This window comes from Calliopsis andreniformis, chromosome 6 (assembly GCF_051401765.1).
Source record: "Calliopsis andreniformis isolate RMS-2024a chromosome 6, iyCalAndr_principal, whole genome shotgun sequence".
NCBI classification, from domain to species: domain Eukaryota; kingdom Metazoa; phylum Arthropoda; class Insecta; order Hymenoptera; family Andrenidae; genus Calliopsis; species Calliopsis andreniformis.
Window position 1 is genome coordinate 23,059,033 of NC_135067.1, and position 15,839 is coordinate 23,074,871.

At 37.4% G+C, this 15,839-nt stretch overlaps 3 protein-coding genes across 4 annotated transcripts; 1 reads left to right on the plus strand and 2 right to left on the minus strand.

Moving 5' to 3' along the window:
- Window positions 1–291: 291 nt before the first annotated feature.
- Miox (Myo-inositol oxygenase) lies at window positions 292–2,992 on the minus strand. The gene is made up of 6 exons (XM_076380950.1): window positions 2,794–2,992; window positions 2,167–2,353; window positions 1,784–1,992; window positions 1,568–1,704; window positions 1,264–1,494; window positions 292–1,170 (listed from the first exon to the last, which is right to left on the minus strand). The coding sequence occupies exons 1-6, from the start codon at window positions 2,872–2,874 to the stop codon at window positions 1,062–1,064; spliced, it is 954 nt and encodes a 317-aa protein (XP_076237065.1). The 5' UTR covers window positions 2,875–2,992; the 3' UTR covers window positions 292–1,061.
- Window positions 2,993–4,715: 1,723 nt separating this feature from the next.
- Window positions 4,716–9,544, minus strand: Su(w[a]) (suppressor of white-apricot). Its single transcript, XM_076380009.1, has 9 exons — window positions 9,430–9,544; window positions 9,049–9,307; window positions 7,954–8,123; window positions 7,660–7,862; window positions 7,350–7,572; window positions 7,006–7,088; window positions 6,753–6,923; window positions 5,381–6,675; window positions 4,716–5,104 (listed from the first exon to the last, which is right to left on the minus strand). The coding sequence occupies exons 2-9, from the start codon at window positions 9,261–9,263 to the stop codon at window positions 4,942–4,944; spliced, it is 2,523 nt and encodes an 840-aa protein (XP_076236124.1). The 5' UTR covers window positions 9,264–9,307; window positions 9,430–9,544; the 3' UTR covers window positions 4,716–4,941.
- A 231-nt stretch (window positions 9,545–9,775) lies between these two features.
- Window positions 9,776–15,358, plus strand: Posh (SH3 domain containing ring finger posh). Of its 2 annotated transcripts, XM_076380007.1 has the most exons (13): window positions 9,776–10,556; window positions 10,632–10,746; window positions 10,821–10,919; window positions 11,011–11,147; window positions 11,227–11,353; window positions 11,429–11,752; window positions 11,813–12,105; window positions 12,198–12,523; window positions 12,594–12,799; window positions 12,877–13,019; window positions 13,478–13,645; window positions 14,160–14,273; window positions 14,338–15,358. In XM_076380007.1, the coding sequence occupies exons 1-13, from the start codon at window positions 10,096–10,098 to the stop codon at window positions 14,519–14,521; spliced, it is 2,697 nt and encodes an 898-aa protein (XP_076236122.1). In that variant the 5' UTR covers window positions 9,776–10,095; the 3' UTR covers window positions 14,522–15,358. The 2 variants fall into 2 exon arrangements, with proteins under 2 accessions (XP_076236122.1, XP_076236123.1); XM_076380008.1 differs by lacking the exon at window positions 13,478–13,645.
- Window positions 15,359–15,839: the final 481 nt, after the last annotated feature.

Genomic DNA, 15,839 nt, shown 5'->3' on the forward strand with positions numbered 1-15,839 from the left:
GCACGCTAGTCACGTGGGAACGAATCCGCGACCCAGCAATGTTTGGTGCACGATGGGTCTTCTCGAAAGTCGACACGTTTTCGATTACCCGCGAAACCACGCATACTCATGGTTTCTAAAGCTTCCTGTGGTAGGTACCCTTCGTACGCTACCACCAACGCGTCGCGTCGCTTCGCGTCGCGTCGCTGCACCAACGAATTTCTTCTTTTCCTTTTCCTCTTCTTTTTCATTTTCGAACCTTACTCACGCTAGTTTCTGACGCATTCGATCAAAAAACAGGAAACAAGCATGTTGTTGTGCAAGAAAGTTCTTTTATTTTCGACACACAGGAAAATATGTAGTACGCGAAGGACGGTAACGGATCGATCGGCTCGACTGACCGATGCGAACACCGACGGCCTACTTTACGCAGACGTTTCATGCTGCCTCTTCTACGAGCATTCTCTATTGGAACATACAGAATCGAAAAGATAACTGCAGAACGATAGAACGAACGCGTGAAGCATCGAGCGTCGAGAAATACGAATACGTATAGCGAGGCAAATCGATCGCGAATCTAAACGCAAAGGAAAGAAAAACAGAATAGCGAAAAATGAGTTCGCGTTAGCCCGACGACACGGCAGCTTAACCAGTTCGACTAGCGTTTCTTACAAATTTCATACCTTTTTAGACCTTCAACTACTATATTTATCGACTATTCTATTTCGTAGACAGCATTTCAAAATTGATATCGTTGAAATTTCAACACGCACGTACCTAAGTCAGTCTCGATTAACAGTGATAGGGTTGAAAGCGTTTCGCGTGTAGGTAAGCTATCGGTCATTCGATGAATCAAACCTTCGAGCAGCATTGTTTTTTCCTATTATTCATCCACGAGTGCATTGGAATATTTACTAGGTCATGTTCGACTAATCATTTTTTCACCTCAATTTCTTCACGTTACACAACTGGAGGGAAAGCAAGGGGAACCAAAAATCTAATATCCTCTAGTCGATGTCGTTTGTACCGTTGGCCGATGATCATTGATTAATCAATTCCTATCATAGTTAAGAAAATCCGTTTCACCATTCCAGCACCCCGGGAATGTATTTGTCGATCAGCTTCTCGTAGTAAGGCCACAGTTTCTCAATGTCCGGTACTTCGCCGCTCTTGGTGTAAAGGTCGTATTTACTGAAATGCAAAATGATTTTCCTGGCAAACCGTCCTTTGCATTCGCTGAAGCAAATGATTCGTTATCTACATATTTAAAGTGGTTTCACTCACTTAAACTCGTTAATCCATTTTAACATTTCCAGGTCTTCGGGCTTGCAAAAGTGCATATAGTCGCCAGCAGCGTGCCAGGGATAAAACGAGTGGTAGCGGATCATGGCTAACGCCTCTTTAGGCAGTTTGCTATTATTGTGTACTAGAACGCGATATAGGTACTCGTCGTGACCCCAGGACATCAGCAGGTTGTCTATGCCACACTTTGGCTTGTACATGCCGTATTTTGTGCTGAAATCGAATAGAAATCGAATGAGTCATCATTCGAACACTCTTAACGCTCGCATCGTCCTATTTCTTTTACTTGTATCGAGAGTCTTTTCCGTCCGGATTGTCTTCGAAACTGGTCTCCCTGTAAACGATCGAGTCTGCCCAGGCGCATCCAACCGGAAACGTATCGCCGACAACCGCCCATTGCGGCTCTCCGTAGAACGCCATTATCTAAAAAGGCCAGAAAGTTTGATTAAGCCGTTCGATTTGGTTCCTGCTTAAATCTCGGAGAACACAAATAGCTTCTTACCTTGCCCAGGTCGTGAATCAAACCAGTTAAGTGGAACCAGTCCAAATCGGGGTGTTCCTTCCTGATGGACTCTGCGGTTTGAAAGGCGTGCACGATATTTGGTAAGCTGGTGTCGGGATCGCTCTCGTCTACCAGATTGTTCAGTTTTATCAGAGCATCTTTTACCGTCATCTTGAACTTATCGAACCGCAGCCACTCCTTCATGCGAGCTGCAACGACGAAAGCCACGCGCGCGATTCAGATAGTTTCGACTCGTATTCGATGAGCGCATCACATTCCGTTAATTCGCGTAAATAAAGAAACGCACTTGAAGCGTACAAATATATGTTCGCAAGAAATTGTTTTCGAAACAGAAGCAAAGATAGTTCGAAATTTCAACTTACATTGCACAAACTCAACGGTTTGATTGGTGTGCATCTTGTGATATGTCTTCCTTACTCGCTCCTTCACCGGGTCCATCGGATCCTCCGAATAGTCTCTGAATTCACTTTCCAGTTTTCCGGCATAGACGGCCTCTGGCCGGTACTTGTCCGAAGGATCCAAAATGGTGGCTTGCCTTTGCGGCTGTGCCTGTTGTCAAACCGATCACCTGTCATTACATACTTGTTTCTTCTTCCTTTTACAATTGTCTGGATCTTCGATATCAAACGCTGTCCACGCTTGCAACAATTTCCCGATCTCTCGAAATCTCACCGGGTCCTATTGAATCGCATTCAACGTTTTAACGAAAGTAAATTCATTCGAGTAGAAGAACCAAAGTGTACGGAAAATTCGAACGAATTCAAAATCGCGATAATCGATTCACGGAACTGCTGTGCTATCGTATTTTTTCATTTTAGTCTATTTCATTAGACGAACAATTCTGTTTGGTACGAGGAAACACTTCTGAACAAATACTACTAAAGGATCACAATGGAGCGCAAAAATGCAGAGATGGAAAGGACAATTGTCCAGGCGAAAGCAAACGACTGAAGAAAGGAACCCCCTAAGATTTTCTTGCCGATACTTACGATTGTCTTCGCTGACATCTGTCTACGCGGGCTTCTATTCCTGCTGGTATTGAGTATGCAACACTGACTGACTAGTCCCATGCGACCGAGTTAACTTATAAATCTGAAGCAATTCACCCTTGACCTCTGCTTGATCAAAGTATGGTCACGTGTGTAATGTTCGATAGACGCTATCTCATTTCAACACATCTGCACGCGTTTCTAAACAGTCCACCGTATTCGATAAAAAATGCCATGGAATTTAACGATCTACGAGTAGCTCCATGCCATAACAGGCATATTGGGCGACGTCCTCACGTTTCCCTCGAACGAGCTCATTGAATCGAGTCTACCCTTGGAACCGCAACACACTTCCCTAAATCAACTTTATCGCCATTTTGATATTTTCTCAGCTATTCCGTGATTTCATGATCGTTATCACGGTGTTCCTCAAACGATCACGGAAACTATCAAATTCTCTAAATTATCTTTCATCTTATTCTTTGAATATTTCATATTAAAAATATATTTTCTAATTTGCAAATTCAAAAAGGTATCACAGACAGCATTGTATAAGCGATAAAAGACGTAACTGAGTCGAAAATGACGCGCAGAGATATCGCATGCGCGCAGTTACTAATGAATGGTACTCTTTATGCAATGAAAAAAAAATGCTCTAAATTCTTCTGGGAAAAGAATGAAAAAATTGTCGCACAACGGTATTTTTTTTGTCAGCCCCTGAATGACTGGTCTATTCCATTGGGAACCTTTAAGCCTTCTTTGAGAAGATACATGATTAAGTTACCACGTAATAAACGAAAATAAAAATTGTAGAGATAGAAAATTGATGGTCAATGATGTCAATGAGGTCTTTCGTCTATAGGATTTGTTCCAAGGTACAAAACAGGATCTGATTCCATTTTGAGAATGTTTCGTATGAAAATCTACATTTACGGGAAATGCAGTCAAAAGAGGTGTTTATTTGTGCATATCCCTTTCGAAGTGCACGCGCCTTCTGCGTAGTTCAAACGACGCGTTCCCGATTTATTAAACTCAATTAAGCTGCAATTGATTTGGCTCAAAAAGGAATAAACCCTTGGGACAGTTTATATTTGATCGGTGTTAAGTGCATAACGCATCGATGTTATTTTCGTATACTTGTCATACATAGATATATCGAGGAAGAACTACTGATTTACTTATTTAGACAGCAACACTGTTCGGATGCAGCACGGCGCGGAGAGCCGAGAACCAGCGCGAAAAATACAAATACAAGGAAAGAGAAAAGCTAAGGGTCGAACTCTCGCTATAGGCTGTACGTTAGATCGCCGGTCGCTTTGCGCTTAAATTCAATCGGTTGATGTTGTGTCCACGAGAGCCGTTGGAATACTTTAATTTGATAACCTTTGATATTATGTGAAATGATCTCTGAATCGCCAAAGCTAGTCAGAACGCATTCTTGGCGCATTCTTCGAGGACCCTTGATGAAAAACGAAAACTTATATTTATTTGCAAACTATTCTTCATTGGGCTTATCCTTTCCTATGCACAATTTTTTATTTTCAATTCAATTAATATTCAAGATTTTTTCGCATAATCCAACTTCTTTTGCGATTGGTAACGATAAGAAGGAAACGAACGATCAAAATATTTTCCATTTTTATCGAAAAGATTTTTTCTTTTTTTTTTGCTACGATTATTCGGGGCCGATTTCATAACAGTAGACGAGGAAGGGGAATGCATACATAGTTTATCAAATAAAATTGATAAACAAAAAGAAAGGCAAATATTAGAATGACGTTAGGTAGGTTTCCGTATTCGCTTAATTCACTGTGCAACTGTTATTATTAGAAACAACCTATCAATTTTATCATTACCCACTTACAGCTTCGTCAGACTTGTTCGCGTAATCGAAAAACGGGAAGCGATAAAAGTACGGCTGGTCACGTATAATCTTATTCAATTTTCACTTTATTCTCCCATTCTTTCTTCCTTCTCTTTTTTTTTTTTTTTTCTTGAACAAAGTCGTATTAAAATTATCTCTTGATGCGATGATTAGCTGCACATATTTGAGTGAGTACATATGCTCTTATACGAATATACGTATACGTACACGCATAGTATGTATATACAATTTTACACGGGTGAAATTGTATTCAAAGTACAAGCTTAGGGCGAACTTGAATCGGAGTAGGAGGAGTTGCTTCCCTTCCGTCGCGCGCTGTGGTGATGTCTTCGGGACGGTGTTCGGGATCGAGATCTGTGTTTTGAGGAAGATTTCTTACTTTTCTTAGATCGGTGCGACCGAGAACTACTTGGGCTGTCGTGACTACTGCAATTCAACAAAACACAAAGAAGAATACTTAAACATACTTAGAAACATAACTCATAAATATGTTAAACTACTACATAACGATATGAAAACAGTATTTTTTTAAGTTTTCAAGAAAAATATAACTCATAAGCAAACACAATGTCTTCAGTGGTCTAAATTCAGTTTCATCCAAGAGACATTTATCTTATTAGTTAGCATACTTCGGTAAATACATTTTCATGTTTACATGTTATTTTATCGTTTCGATTATTAAATACTTTCTATGACAGCTACCTTCTGTGAGAACTTTTCTTCTTTTTGTGCTTCTTGTGATACTTTTGTCTGTCCGAATGACTTCGACTGCCACTAGGACTCTTCGATCTTGGCCTTGACCTTTTGCCAGTCAAATCAGCGCTCTTTAATCGATCCATCAGCGAGTTCCCACAAATTCTCGAATCACAAGATTTTGTGTCGTCGAGAGATGGCGTGGGCGATGGCGATGGAATTGAACGTACTTCATCTGAATCATCTTTTCGTGATCCTTGACTAGTCATCCCGCTAGTCTTTGATAATCCAGATGATTGTATATGACTTAAAAATGCCGCTGCCTTTTTCTTCCTTTCTAATTGTAATTGTCGTTCCCTGGATGTAGCAGCCAATTTGTCTCGCGCTGCTGCAACCAATTTGTCCTTTATTCTATCTTCAGCTTGCTTGTGCCTAATCTCTTTTTGACAGTCTTCCAGAATCTCATCAGTAAGATCTACTAGCTCTTTCTCCTCGGTTTTTGATTTCTTTTCTGCATTCCAGATATCTTTGTCCGTGCCGTAAGTAGTCAATGAATTCTGTTCGTTCGTGTTCTGTGGCGAATTTGGTTTCGAACTTGCATCTTTATTCTCATTTTCTATTTCTTCGTCGCTCTCCTCCAAAGGAAGAGCATTCCGTTTCTCAATTACCCCAGTTTCACCATCCTTCGGTTTCTTAATGGAAAACGAGACGGTAGTAATCTGTTTAGCTCCTGTTACTATTTGTTTCGTCCTCGTATCACACTTTTTTTTCGCCTGTATCATCTTTACTCTTTTTTGCACTTCCTCCATCCTTTGCTGCTTCTTTTGCAATTCCTCCAATTTCTTCTGCTTTTCCTCTAGAGGCTCTTGCTTCTGTAATAATTCCTCCTCTGTTAGTACTTTCGGGTTTATGGCACCCTCGTACATCGTTAATTTATGTGCATAATAACCATGATATTGATGCGAAAGTTCAAGAAAATTAAATCTAGGGTCGCCTTTGTTCTTTACAATCGCTTCAAAATCTCTTCCATTCTTTGCTACGTAGCTAGCCATTTTGTCAATGATTATTTGAACGTCTGCCGGTGGTACGATGAATGACGGCCTGCTCAATTGCTTTTGTGGTGTAGAACCGTAAGGAACCAATGGCGACGGAGTTTCAACAGCCGAGATATGCGTTGTAGCCGCATCGCTCGTAGAGGATACATTCATGGGTACGAGTTGAGCCGGTGATTGTATTTGTCCATTTGGTCCATATGCAACAGGACCGTGGGAGTATTGCACAGGTGCAGAATAAGGACTGTAGCTCTGCAAAATAAAGAAATACCATCCCAGTTAGACTAAGCGCACACTGTAAGATTTTGCTTACATTGCTTGCAATTTACCTGTCCTGGTACAGAATGATAATATCCCATGCTTGTAGTTATAGACTGGCTACTAGTTTCGGGAATTTGCTGTATCTTCGAAGGAGGCGGTTTTCCGGTGATTTTATTCACGAGCATTGAATAAGCGCAATCCGCGGATGGTTTGTATTGTATACTCGGAATACTAGGAGCCTGAAAATGATCATAATTACGTTATAGTTCTTCAGAACAAAATCTATTAAAATCTAAAATATACAAAAGAAAAGCAACATACCGCTTCTATTTTGGTGAATGATGGCGCTAGGCTCGGGTGGAGATAGGGTTCGTCATCCTCATCCGATGATCCTTCTTCAGGTTCTATCATTGAAAAGAGTACAAATAAATATAACATTCGTGTATACATTCACTTATACCTCCTATATATCACACAGAGATATCGATATAGATTAACAAATATGCATGGAAATACTTACGGCAAGAAAAACTAAGTAGAATTCAAAGTAGATGTTGGTAATCAAATCCTGCTTTAAGTAGCTTCAATCATTTCAACTCGATAATATCAAAATCAACAACATTACTATGAGATGTTGTTTATTTTAAATAAAACAATATGCGTACCGGATTCCTCTTTCTCGGGCTGCTTTTCAGGATTGTACTTTCCACTCTTGATCGCATCCAGTACGTATCTGTAATACTGATGTAGCCGTCCGTCTATCGACAAAAATGAGAACTGTGGATTGTTGGCCTGCTTCGCTTTAATTAAGATCTCCATTTGACCTCCTTGACGGCTTATGAATAGCGCTGTTTTCGTTATGATTGCATTCAACTTTTGTGTTTCCGGCTGTTAAAAATAATATATTTAAATAAATGAAGTATTTCACAGATTTGTATTAACCTCTATCTTATTAAGTTTTTATTCAACACAAACCAGTAAAATACCCTCTGGAATTTCTAAATCAGGAGGTGGAACAAAAGCTTGATCTTCTTCTTGAGAACCTTCAGACTGTTTCGGACTTTGTGAATCATCGCACGTGACTTTTGAACCATTTCCTTCCTCGCTGTAATTGTATGCTACTTGACTGTACGTATTCTCTGAATCCAAAGCTTGATGCAGTCTCTTCATTTCCTCCTCTGAAATCGTTGTAATTATTATTAAAATTTTTATAAATTCAGCCGTGATTTACAAAACGGATGATGATAGAATGCATAAAAATAAACTTACCATGATACACAGAATCTTCCATGTCATTGTTATAGAGAGACCGATATCGTTCTTCATCGCAGAGTTGTTCCACTTTGAGTTCATCCTCAGTGAGAATAGTTCGTTGATCAAAACCACCCGGTGGTGGTTCATATATCCTTAAGTCCCCCAGTGCACCACGCCCATCGTATCTATACACATATAATAATCATATTAAGGAAAGAAAATGACATGTATTCTTAAATTTTTTGGTTGATCCCGGCATCTGAAAGTTATATCACGAAGTATACCCCATGTCAAAGTCATTCCTCTGAAATAGAATACAGTTATACAAAACTTACTGACATACTATTATATTTGTTTCATTTATGTTTGCATTATTCATTGTCGGCACGTATCCATAACTACAAACTATAGAAGATAATATAAAAAAAATACCACCAACTAGACACTAGTAATGATTCGATACGTTTCTCAAGTTTGAAAGAAAACTTTTCTATATTACTATGACCAAATAGATGGAATTGTAATTACTATATCGTAAAATTTTATAGTAACTCAAATATCATGTATAGAAATGCCAGAAACTATTTATTTTTGTCTAAAATGTTTTTTTTATTTCGGTAACATGATCCATAGAACATTCATAAGACACTTTTCAATAAAAATGTTCATACCTTACACAATATAAATGACATTTAGTATCTATGCCAGGTACGGCCGAATCTAGAATGCTAATACATACCATGCTGAACGATTGTAGTACCTACAACCGTCAGCTGCTGTTTGTCTCTCTACGCTGTGTCTCACCTTGCTGCTGCGCCGACGGTCAGCCACAGGCACCAACGTCGCGAGAGCACGTTGCTCTGCGGCCGTGTAGAGCGCGTATATAACGCTTCCACACCGCCTGCTCACAGTCAAGACACCTGCAGAAACCTTAAACAGTCTTCAGATTGCTTATCCATACGTAAACCATTCGTGGTTGTGTTTGTTCGAACTGCTGCACATTGCTTAGATTTGACTGACATCATTCTTCTAAAGGTTACATGTACGGTGCGTTTATGCAAGAATTAAATATCCTAGATGATAAATTTTGTCTAGGTTAGGGAAACGGACCTGTCTATTTTCAACGTGCTATCGCCCATCCATGGTATCAAATGCTTTCCTTGATCAATCATTTTCGCCTTGTCATCATCTCGAAATAATTTGCAGCTATATCCAAACACCAACAGCTCCTGTTGTTCCTCTTCTCCATTTTTTTTACGTAGAATTCCTGAATCTACCATCCAACGCTGACTTTTCGATGCCGCCATTTTCCAACTACTTTGCATGTAACGTTTCAGAGCTTTTCGCGGCGGAGCTAACCAAACTGAAGCTAAACGAAAATTGCGTCGGATTTTGGCGAATGCTCATGTCAACTACATACATATAAAGTATACTTTTGCAGAATCTAGTAGTACATATGTATAGTTACAAGCTAACGTGTAGCATACATACATTAAAAATAATAAAATCTCCTTGCATCCAACTATCCAAACGTTTAAAATAGGCAAACGTTACATAAGAGGACATACAAGAAAAGTTCGAATAAGAAAATTTGTATAGAAGTAAATCTTTGTCTCTTCTTCTTTCTCTGATTCGGAACCTTAATTTCGTATATAATGTACAATATAATGTCTTATACGTATACTACGTTATCTGTAAAGCATTCATTGGGTTCTTTAGAATCGACTGTAATCGACAGGAGACCGATTGATCGATATAGCTTCACACATATGCATGTAGTTTGTGCGTGTGACGAAACGAATACCAGGATGACAGCGCGATACTGACGCGCCTTACGAAGATTTTCGACTCACAGTGAATGAAAGGATGGGAGAGTAACGTTCGAAAGTTACCAAGAGAGTCAAATAACATGTCCCCGCATTTGGACGCGAGGTGGGCTTTTCGCTGGATCATACTCATTCTCCGAGTTCCGTTGTAGCCTGTTGTATGAAGGAACAAGTGCGTCAGGTGTATGGCGGCTTATGGATGCAACAAAGACGAAACGCGTGGGAAGATGTAAAGGAACCAGAGAAAATATATTTTAGGAGGACCACTTAGCGCAAACAGATCAACTAAAAAAGATTGAAGGTGAACGTGCTTGAGAGCACGGTGATCAGGATGGATGAGTGTATGCTGAATGATTTGTTGGAGTGTTCGGTGTGTCTCGAGCGATTGGATACGTCAAGCAAAGTGCTTCCCTGTCAGCATACCTTTTGCAAAAAATGCTTGGAAGAAATTGTCAGCACTCACCGCGAGCTGCGTTGCCCCGAATGTCGCGTTCTTGTTGACGCTAAGGTCGATGATTTACCACCGAACGTATTGTTAATGCGCATTCTGGAAGGAATGCGTAATGCTGCACCCAAACAAGCGACGAAATCAGTGACTAAGTCCAATTTAGGATCACAAAGACTTTTTGGTGGCCATCAGGTTACTCCAACTCCTATCGTAACTACTAGTCTTACTCCTATAACATTTACCAATGAACCAGTTAGGCATGCAAATGCTGTAGCCAAGCAAGTTCAATTACACAATCAAGCGTATGGTAGAGCAATTTACGATTATGTGTCAAAAGTTCCAGGGTAATTTTACAGTTTTTCTAATAACTTAGTTATATATCTTACATTTGTTGCTTTACCAGTTATTTAATGTTGTAGAGATTTATCATTTAAGAAAGGAGACATTGTTATTCTTCGTAAAAAGATTGATAATAATTGGTACTTTGGACAAAGCGCCAACAATCATGGAGTTTTTCCTCTCTCTTATGTTCAGGTATTTCAATGAATACATATCAGAATTTGCCCTGTTATTTGTTTACTTAGTATTTAATTAATTGCATACCGCAGGTCATGACACCATTGACACCACATGTTCCTCAATGCAAAGCTCTCTACGATTTTAGGACAACTAACGTTGATGAAGATGGCTGCCTTACATTTAATAAGGTAAAGATAAATGTACTTGCAGTTTATAGAAATTATAAATTGATACAATTGTATAGAATACATAAGAGAAATTTAAAATATATTTTTGCAGGGTGAAGTTATTAGTGTCATCAGAAGAGTTGATGAAAATTGGGCAGAAGGAAAACTTTTGGATAGAATTGGCATTTTTCCATTGGCTTTTGTAGAATTGAATAGTGTAGCAAGAGCTCTGATGAAACTTTCAACGAAGTAATTTTGTTAAATTTGCGAAACGAATACATTTTTTCGATCTATTTACATGTAATGTAATTGAATCTTTTTCAAACAGTGCACAACCAGGTCCTTCAAGAGTAGCGCCTCCTACTCCTACAAACGAGGAAACTACGCCTTTAATACCAACTGATCATTCACGTAATGTACAAACAACAAGCCAACCACGACCCCAGCTTGTCCAGGTACATTGATACTTATTAATTGGTATTTCAATTTAATAAACTAAACGTATTAATTATAAATGTATTCTTGAACAGAACACTACTTTACCTGTCTCTGATTCTATTTCAAATGTATCATCAGGAGGTAGTTCCTCAACTACTACCCCTAATACACCAAATAGTTCAAGGACTTCTAGTAGTTCCAGTACTGCTCCAAGCAGTCCTAGTAGCCCAGCAACATCACCTCCAGCAGTTGGAAATAGACATAATGTAAAACGTCACAGTTTCACAGCTGTAAATGCAGGTCACCAAGCTCATCCTCACCATAGACATAGTGCTGAAATACTTAGTCCCCCAGTGGACAATGCTATTGGTAGCAGTAACACTAGTTGCAGCAACGATTCGTTTTCTACGCTACAGGTAAAGAATAATGTCATTTATAACAGTATAACAGTAAGTAATATTTTCTAAATTCGTTAGACTAGCGTCGGCGTTGTAGAACACAATCTTCGGCACAGACGAAGTGGTAGTAGCGACCTTGTTCTTACCCAACCATCACAGAATTTACTTACTACCACCATTGGTAATACTCATTTACCGGCAGCATACATAGCATTATACCCTTACAAACCACAGAAAGCAGATGAACTCGAGCTAAGAAAAGGTGGTATTTACATGGTAACAGAACGTTGTCAAGATGGATGGTTTAAAGGAACTTCGAATCGTACTCAGAAGTGTGGAGTTTTTCCTGGAAATTATGTTACGCCTGCAAAGTATGCAAAACAATAACATTAAACCGTTTATAATATTAATAAATATTATTAATTTTATAAACTTTAATAAATATTATTAAATGTTTTTGTAGATGTCAACGCAATTTATGTCGAGGATCGCCAAATGTAGGACCACACCAGAATTTTTCATCATCGACCGTTCAGAATGGTTCAGAGTCGCGAGTTACTGTAACATATACCAAAACTAAAGGTCCTGCTCCACAACCTTGTAATTCACGTACATTACTACCACCTGAGTTACCACCACGCGCTATTAGTCCTTCTCCAATGGTGTCATCATCTTGGCACGGTCAAAGTCAAACACAAAATCAGGAAAGGAGTCCCCCTCGTCACAATGAACAGAATTTAGTGAATCCTCTGGGACGTAGTCACAGTGCTGTGATGTCATCGAATATTTGTATGTATTACTATCGTAGAAAGTATAATTTCAACATACGTTCTATGTTCTTTCTTTGTTTTTATTTCAGCTTCTCCTGGAAAGCAAGTAACTTTAGCGCAATCGTTAAATACCGCATCTACAGTCACTGGTATAAGTAATAGCGGTGGCACTGTCGCAACTGTTGCTACTACTTCGTCTATTGCAACCGAAATGAATAGAAGTCCAAATAATACTTTACGCGTAAATGCTTCTCCTTCTACTACTTCTTCCACTACATCCAAGAGTACTGAAAAGGTATAGATTTTTCTGTAATATTGTATTTATTCTTACTATATGAATGTATATCGTTATTCGCACTTTTTGAATTATAGCAAAAAGAAAAGAAAGATAAATGTGTCTCTCTAATGCGTCGATTGACGAATATCAAAAAATCAAAATCTCCACCACCCACTACGTATTCAATGGATAATCCTGTATTTGACGATGGCAATTCCATCAATCCAGTACATATTCGGTAAGACCCATTTATTGCCTTATTAATTTTATGCTCTATAAGTATATCTTGTTAAATGTAATGTTGTAAATTTATGTCACAATTTCTAATAAAATAAGGCAAATAATAAGGAGGAATAAGCTGCATGTTAGTACCACATCTAATATGTTTGATTAATTGGGATGTATTATTATTTACGTTTATTTATATTTTTATATATGAGTAAAATTGTGCATTTATTTATGTGTATTTGTACCATGTGTTACCGTGCAAGCATATACTCTTTATATTTTATGAAGTCACTGCATGAGTTTGGTGTTTGTGCACATACATAGGACAAGGACTTAAACATACAGTATATACAGTAATAGATATATTTGTTTAACTTCTGTATTCGCCTTTTTTATAATATGAGCTGCACGTCATGAAGTATTTGTCTAATTTTAAACGGGGGGTTGGGTGGGCATATTCAAAATTAGATCAGGATCTTGCCCAAGTCAGTTGCTACAGGTGGGAGCCACACAGGAATTAAATGCTTCAAACAACCATCATCGTTTGTGTCCAGGCTCTGTACAAGGGCAAGTGACATCCTCACAAAGACTTAAATACAAGGAGAGACCATCTTTACCGGTCTCAATTCTCCAGAGGTTAGTCAATGATTGTAATTCTATTATTTGATGAACAGAGTAACAAAGAAGATAGTGTTCGCATAGTAAAACGGAAGAAAAAGAAACTGTAATCTTAATATATTTGTTCAGCTCATATCGAACAGAAGTTGAGTTCTGTTTTCCTTCGTTCATTTGTTTCATAAATTAACGTGTATATAATAATTCCATGGTGCACATTTTTCTGCATTTACATTTTCAATTGAATGTATAATAGTAACGTATACTATATTTAGGTAAGTATAATTATAGAAATTAAAAACATCGTTTATGTTATAAACGCTTTGCTATATTAGTAGCGTTAAAACACTATTTCACGCCTGTTTTATCTAATTTTGTTTTCCAATTGCTTTTATCGTTTCTTGTTTTCGCATATTTCACAAACAGTTTTGCTTGAATCTGCATAGATGAAATTTATGACAATTACATGCAGTGAATCAATGTTTGTTAGTACAATACTAAATTAAATTGAAAAATATTTATTTAATATCGATAGAAGCAGTGACTCGAGTGGAATGGTGTGTACAACAGTCGGAAATCACCATCGTAAAAGTAATTCCTTAGATGCTGGTATGGGTAAACACGCAAAACAGCAACCTTCTCGTGAACGGTATGGTATACTTAATCCTTTCATTTATTCTAACTTTAATTAAATAATTACTTTCTTTCTACAGAGAACGAGTATACAGATTCCGCTGCATTGTGCCATATCCACCGAACAGTGAATTTGAACTAGAACTCCGTGTAGGAGATATAATTTATGTACATAAAAAACGTGACGATGGTTGGTACAAAGGTACTCAACAAAGAACAGGTCGCACAGGGCTGTTTCCAGCAAGTTTTGTCGAAGCTTTCTGAGATACAAAGCAAGGCCACTTGGTATTAGAAACCTGTATATAATTTTATTTAAGAAGTTGAAAATGATTTGTTACAAGTCACTTTTCAAGTCTACTAGGGACATGATCGTCAGTACACAAGGGTAAGTGTACGACTTGAGTCATGAATTAAAATTACATTGCAATGTACTAGGCAGTGTATTAAATGTGCACTGACATAATATGTGCATCATGATCACACGAGTTTTCGTCGTCCTTACCAAATAAGGAACATTTTTAATCTCAACATGCATTAAGTTGTGTTGAATAACTAACTGCCAATGCTCAACATATTTACTGCCATTGGCCTTACACTAAACAAAGGGACTACTAAGAAAATAGGAGGGTGTGCTATACCAATACTGCCATTTGAACAAAAATAGTTTTAAAAGGATATTAATACTCAATTATCTTTTATTAATATAAAATCAACTTCATTTTTCATGATGAAACAAAATATCTGCGAAGTTGATTTTATATATTACTGTTAAAAATCTTTATTTACATACATATACTAGTTTAAAAAAGTAAAATTACTACAACGTTGAATGTATAAAACAAGTTACTATTGAGTTATTATGTTATGTATGAATTATTGAGCACTGGTTTGTAAAGAGAATGACAGGCTGGTTTTATTGAGGTTTTATTTGATTACTTTTTCTGGATTGTTATTTTTTAAAAATTTACGCAAAAGGTTTTATGATATCTTTAAATATATATTCTAAAACAAATTTTGAAGGATTCTATTAGAATATCATTTGTTGCCTTATTATGGTCAGTTTTGACAAACATTTTTTCACATAAATACATTTTATCATTTTCTTATATTTAAATGCTTAATTTAGAGTGTTATTAATTTTACATATACAAGAATGCACAACATTTTTATAAAATATATTTTATATCAATTATTACGATGCTTTCTCTATATTTATATGAAAACATATCTGATGTTGCTTAATAATTTCAACTTACATAAGATGACAAGTTTATTAAATATGTAATTTTCAAAGACTGGCCTATATTTCTGCACAATCATAAACATGTTTTAGTTAAAAATAATTTTTAATAGATAATTGATCATCTTTACTGTTTTTTGTCAAAATTATCTCTAAACTTACATTGTACATATAGTGGTGTATTTTTTTGCCTTATTTGTAATATATGAACAAATTCGCCCATGGTAAAAAGTTGTATTATTAACAGCCGAATTCATGCAAAACTAAGATAAATTGATGTGCTTCCAAAGGCCGAATAACGATCAGTATTTAGGTGCAAATTTATGCTAATTTTCCATGTAA